General features: G+C 54.2%; 1 protein-coding gene across 1 annotated transcript in view; it reads left to right on the top strand.

The window, feature by feature from the left end:
* The first annotated feature begins 1,041 nt into the window (after window positions 1-1,041).
* Window positions 1,042-6,000, top strand: part of EGLN3 (egl-9 family hypoxia inducible factor 3) — a 28,903-nt gene continuing 23,944 nt past the window's right edge. Inside the window, exon 1 of the mRNA XM_063398893.1 lies at window positions 1,042-1,848. Coding sequence (XP_063254963.1) covers window positions 1,102-1,848 — 747 coding nt within the window. The 5' untranslated portion in view covers window positions 1,042-1,101. The remainder of the gene's footprint in view (window positions 1,849-6,000) is intronic.

Raw genomic sequence — 6,000 nt, 5'->3', positions numbered from 1 at the left:
CGGGCGCTGATCGCTCCGCGGGGCGCGTCCCCCACGGGCGGGCAGCACGGACCCGGCCCCGCGGGCTGCCGGGCGGAGCTCGGCCCGCGCTGCCCTCCGTGGAGGGGCAGAGGGGCTGTGTGTCTGTGTGTCTGTGCGTCTGTGTGTGTGTGTGTGTGCGGACTCCCCGGGCCGCGCGGGACAGCACGGTGGGCCGAGCAGGACGGATGCCCTCGGCTGGGCTGTGTTGCGTGTGGCATCGGTAATTTCACAGACTCGGGCACGGCCGCCGTGTCCCGCTCGGCGTGGCCGCAGGCAGCACCTCTCCGCAACGTGGCTTTGCTTTGGCTTTGGATTCTGTGGAAGCTCCTCTTGTTTGTTTAGCAAATCCCGGGCACGTTGCGTGTGTGCGCGGAGCTGAGCGGTTCTCCGCCGTTCGCTTCTCAGGAGGCATTTCACGTGAAAGCACGCTGCCCGGTGGGAACAGCGACGCGGGACCATCCTCGTGGCCGCCGGTGCAGGGACGGTGCTACCGGCAGGTGTCACGGGGGAAAGGCGGGTTTGGTCTGGAACGAAGTTTATCTCGGTTTGCCCGCAGCTGTCCCGCCGCGGCACGAAGCCGCCGACGGTCCGGGGGATGTTTCCTGCTACCAGAGCCAAGCAACCTGGCGGGCCCTTTGGGATAAATAATTCGGGGGAGTGCTATTTTGCTGTGTAAACCTTTTATAAAGCAGTGCATTCGTCGCCCAGAAAAGCTGTATCTGCCGCTTACTGCAACTGTTCCGTATGGTGCTGAAACTGCCGCTGCGGTAGCCGGAGGTAAGCGACGGCCGGCGAGCCGCGGCGCGGCATTAGCAAACTTCGCTTGGACTATTCCAGGCGCTCCGGAGCGGCGGAGAGGGCGAGGGGAGGCGCGGCGCGGTGGCGCGGCCCGGCGGGGGTCGCAGCCGACATGCCGGCGGAGAATTCCTCAATGGCGCTGCCCACGCCCGCTCCGGGGGCGCGCGGGGCCGCGGGCCACGCCCCCCGCGCACGTGCGGGAGCCCTCGCCGCGCGTTCCCCGCGGGCCGGCCCCGCCCCGCCCCACGCGATTGGCTGCCCGGGCGGGGAGGGGGCGGGGCGATGGCGGCGCGGCGGGCGCCCCTCCCACGTGCGGCGGCGCGAGCACACATCCCGCACGTAGCCGGCGTGTTCACCGCGCGGGGCCGTCTGCGCTCCGCGCCGCGGGCGGGGCTGCCGCGCCCTCCCCGCGCCCCGGGGCACTCCCGCACACTGCCGGGCGCCAGCGGCGGCAGCAGCAGCGCAGGGCTTCGGCAGCACCGCCGCTCCCGCAGCGCCGGGCCGCGGTGCGTAGCCGAGCCCGCAGCGGCGAAAGTTTTACCGCGCCTCGCCCGGTCCCGCGCCGCGGCGGAGCCCCTGCCCGGCTCGGCCTGGAGCGGACGGCGGCTCCACGGACATCGCCTCCCAGCGCGGGCTCCGGCAGAGCGGCGGCGTGCCCGTTCCCGCCGCGCCATGCCGCTGGGGCACATCATGAGGCTGGACCTGGAGAGAATCGCCCTGGAGTACATCGTGCCCTGCTTGCACGACATCGGCTTCTGCTACCTGGACAACTTCCTGGGGGAGGTGGTGGGGGACTGCGTGCTGGAGCGGGTGAAGCGGATGCACCGCGACGGGGAACTGGCCGACGGGCAGCTGGCCGGCCCCAGCCGCGGTGTCGCCAAGCGACACCTGCGCGGCGACCAGATCAAGTGGATCGGAGGCACGGAGGAGGGCTGCGAGGCCATCAACTTTCTCCTCACGCTGATAGACCGGCTGGTGATGTACTGCGGGAGCCGGCTCGGCAAGTACTACGTGAAAGAGCGATCCAAGGTAAGGGTCCGCGGGGCCCCGACCTCCTGTCCGCCCGCTGGCACCGGCTCGCAGCCGGTCCGACCCGCCTCGCAGCTGCCGGTGGGACCGGCCCGAAACTTTCCACGGGCGCTCGCCCGTGGCGCGTCCGCGCTGTCGGCGGCGGTGCCTGCGGCTCCGGCTGTCCCGCAGCACCGCCCCGGGTGGCGGAGGCGCCGTGCGCTGCCTGAGGGGCTCCCGGGACGGCAGCCGCTCTGCGGCCCGGGGCGGGAGTCCCGCTGACAGCGGGGCCGCCAGCTGCGGGTCCCTCGCCCGCCGGTACCAGCAGCGCTCCGGGGCGGCTGCTCGCGGCTACCCTTGCTGGGTTTTCGCCGCGCTCTTCGGCTGCCGGAGCCCGGCCAGTCCCTCGCCTTTTCGCCTGTGTGACAGCGGCCGTCAGTTCGCAGCCGTCCCGGGGGCTGCAGGCGGCTCCTCGCTTCTCGCGGTGGGCCGGAGCCGGCTGCCCCCGCTTCTGCTTGTGCTCACCTCAGGTGCGGACAGGTGGACCTGTGCGGGCGTACCCCTCGAAAACGTCTGAGCTTGACTGAGTTTCGGGGTGAGCAAGCTCTCCACCCCCTCCCTGCCAACGTACCCGGCTCTGATCCGATTATTTGGATGTTTTCGCCCATGTAGTAGAAGTATCCTAAACAGTTTCGAGGTTCCAACTCTTGTCGCCGTTCTACAGCTAAAGAGGTTATCGTTACTGCATTGAATATGCATGGAATACAGCAGGATGTTTAGTTCGAGCACAGCAAACTTTTGTTTTAAAGAGAAAGGATTTTTTTTCTAGGCTTTCTCAGAAATGGAGAGGGCACTTGTATTATTAGTTTCTTTCCCAGTGAAGTTTATTTGCAATTGCAATGACATTAGTTTGAGGATAACTTTTCTTTTCTTGTCTCTTTTGCTATGGCAAAGTTAACTAGCTTGGAACTAAGTTTACTGTGTTGTCCTGAATGCTGAAAACATCCTTATTTCTTTATTTCTGAGTTGACATGGTACATTTTCAAAAGGTCCACTGCTTTTAGAGATATGCCAGAAACAAAAATAATGAAACCTTTAAAAAATGACAATAGGGAGAAATTAGGCACTTCTTTTGATCCTAACTTGCACTGAAGTAAGGGAATGTGTGAGTGGTACTGAGATTCCCCCTGAAAAATGAAGAAAAAAGTAGAATGATGTTTGCTTGGGAACACACTGAAACCTGTGCATGCACCCCAACACATTTAGATACAGTAGTGAGAATAATAAAAGATTGAAACACTGTTCCTTATGCTTCAGCATAATTATTGATCATCAATTCAGTTAAAGCTTGGGTAGATATATTTTAAAATGTGGGTAGACTGGATTTCACTTATTCCTGTTGAGAGCCTAGTATGAGGAGGTATAAATAACCATCCTGCCTTGGCACACCTTTAAGGTCATCCTCATCCTTTCTCTGAGGGACTTCTGTTCACCTGTTTGCTACTGAAAGTGCATTTCTGGCTAAGAGAGTGTATGGGGAGTGAAGGGTTCTGTGTAGGGATGGATGTTGAGGGGAGTTGCTTAAAAGTTGGATTAGAGCGAAAGGAGGCTGTCCAGCCTTTTTTCAAGATATTTGAAAAACAAATCAGCTGGATGAATGAAGGATGTTGGTGCTGGCTGGGAAGAAGGGTCTTTTGGGCAGTGACTTTATATGGTAGAGATTATTTTAAAATAGAGTTTTTGGTGGTTTTTAAGGCATCCTTGGACAAATAGTAATAACAGAACTTATTTTATAAATAGGCAGCAAGCTATTTGGTATAAAGACTTCTGGCTCTTGTGCTTTGATGTGAAAGTTGTCAGACTCCAAACAGTGTAGCGTGGAGGTGCTACACAACAGTCCAGGACTGAAAGGGACTCAGCATCTCAATGTTGTTTGTAAAACCAAATGCAGAGAATTTTTCATCAGACATTAGCAGTAGCCAATCCCCTTGTTATAATAATAAGTACTATGGGATATGTGAGGCCTGGAATAGCAGCTGCTGTCTGTAACTGAGATATGGGACGCCTTCAGCAGGAAGAATATTGCTGTGACTAACAAATGACTACTGCAGTACATGCAGGTTCCCATGTCAGTGTAAGACATTTCTCCTCCACCATTAAACCTTCCCATTCTCCTTACCATCTGAAGCCTTACGAATGCATACACACAAATCCCAAATTTAAATTCAACATATTTTCATTTTATCTGGCGGATTATACATGTAAATGAATGCCCACAAAACTTTCACAGCTTAACATTCGTAGGGATGTGAGGTATTTGTGGGCAACTGGACCAGAACTTCTTTGTGGGACATGTGCTGTTGTAATTTATTGTTTTGGGATATAGTTATTAGTTAGAACTAAGAATTCAGAACAATTTGTGTAAAATGTAAGCCTTTAGGTACATGGGAACCCAATTTGTCGTGAAAATGTACTTATATCAGCCTATCAATATTTAAAGGTTTATATTTTTAAATAAGTAGTATGACTTTAGTCTTCAGCCTAAGTATTGGAAGAAGGGGAGAGATTTGCCTAGTAAATGAATTTATGTCAGATTATGTCAGTTTAGTGTGAAGTGCTTCATATTTTTGCAGCTACACAAACATAATAGGACCTGAACAACTTTTGTCCAATAAAGGAAATTTTCCTTTCAGCTAAATGAGAGGAACAAGACAGTTAGGATTGTGCTGTTTCCAAATTAATTTCAGAAGCATTTCAAGAAAGTTAAGATTGCATCAAAGGGAATGAACAGAAGTAAAATTTTCAAGGGTGCTGGATATTCATAGAAGCTGCTGGTTGACATTTGAGAGCTGATCGTGAAATGTAACCTTTCATCTTTGCAGACCAGTGATACAAACCTATCTTTGGTGTAAGTCATATTTTAAAATACTAGCTGGTTAAAGGTTGACAGACCCAATGCACTGCTTGTTGGCTTTTGCATTCTCATCAACCAATCTCTATTTTCTAGTAAGACAATACAATGCTTCCCCTTTTCTAGTAGGTACGTGGTTAAGGACATCACTGAGGCGTTATTGACCCAAGTTCAGTCTTCTCCTTAGAGTGAGAAGGTTGATGTCCTTGTGCAGAGGGATGTTCTGGCCTGAGGACAGGAGTCACTCTGGTTTTGAGGACCTGTCACTACTCTGCTGGAGCTTTACTTGATGGAGAAAAGCTGATGGGTGTTTGGGGTCAGAAGCAAAGCTGCAGCTTGGTCTGTGAGGCCAGTCACCCGGTGTGCCCTCTGGATCAGGTGGTGCTCCAGGGACTGCAGGTGAAAGGGTGATGTGTTGCAGGTGAAAGGGTGATGTGCAGCAGCTTCTGACTCCCCAGGTCCCAAAGTTCCTTCTTGGGGTTAACTGGCACTTGCAGGGGCTTGAGGGGATGCTTTTTACCTTTTTTTTTTTTTTAAAGATTCTGCAGAGCCTATGAGATCTTGGAAGTCCCTGATGTGAGGAGGCAGGGGACAGAGTATGGTAGGAGCCAGGCTGGCTGGCTGATGTGTGGAAATGTTAAAGTTGTGTTTGCAGTGGGGTGTTTGGGTAACTCATCTGCTGCTAGGAGGCTGTGGTATTCCCCTTTTCTCATTGTGCCTCTGCTGGAGAAGGGCAGCCCTCCCTGTGAGTAGGCAGGTCCCAGAGCAATGCCACCAGTGCCTGCTGCCCTGGGCCACCTCGGCTGAGTCAGCGCCTGACGTGCTGCCAGCGCTGCGTTGGTCCTCAGGGCAGGGTGGAAGGTACTTTGAACTGGTGTGGCTGCACTCTGAGCGGACTCTGCACCCGTCCTGCTCTGAGTCACAGATACCCTCTTGGGTACCACCAAGGGCTGAATCCATGTCTGGGCTGCCACTGGGGACCTTGAGCCCATCTTGCACCTGCTGGACACCACTGAGTCCTGCTGGTCAGAAAATAGAGCAAGAATTCATAATCTTAAGAGCTGCTCTGTGTTGAAGGAAGCCTGTGGCTGATGTCTTCAGCTCAGAACAGAACTGCTCACATTCAGTGTCAAGTGTATGGCCTGAAGTTTAAAAAAAAGTGTTTTCAAGGTGGGATTAGTTAATTTAGAAGACCCTATGGGATGTAAACCTTTTCAAAAACTTGCTTTCTCTGCTTGTTATCATAACACCACCCTGTTCAT

Source organism: Prinia subflava, chromosome 5 (assembly GCF_021018805.1).
Source record: "Prinia subflava isolate CZ2003 ecotype Zambia chromosome 5, Cam_Psub_1.2, whole genome shotgun sequence".
Taxonomy (NCBI): Eukaryota; Metazoa; Chordata; class Aves; order Passeriformes; family Cisticolidae; genus Prinia; species Prinia subflava.
The sequence above is the reverse complement of the archived record's forward strand: the minus strand, read 5'-3'. Positions and strand labels throughout refer to the sequence as shown.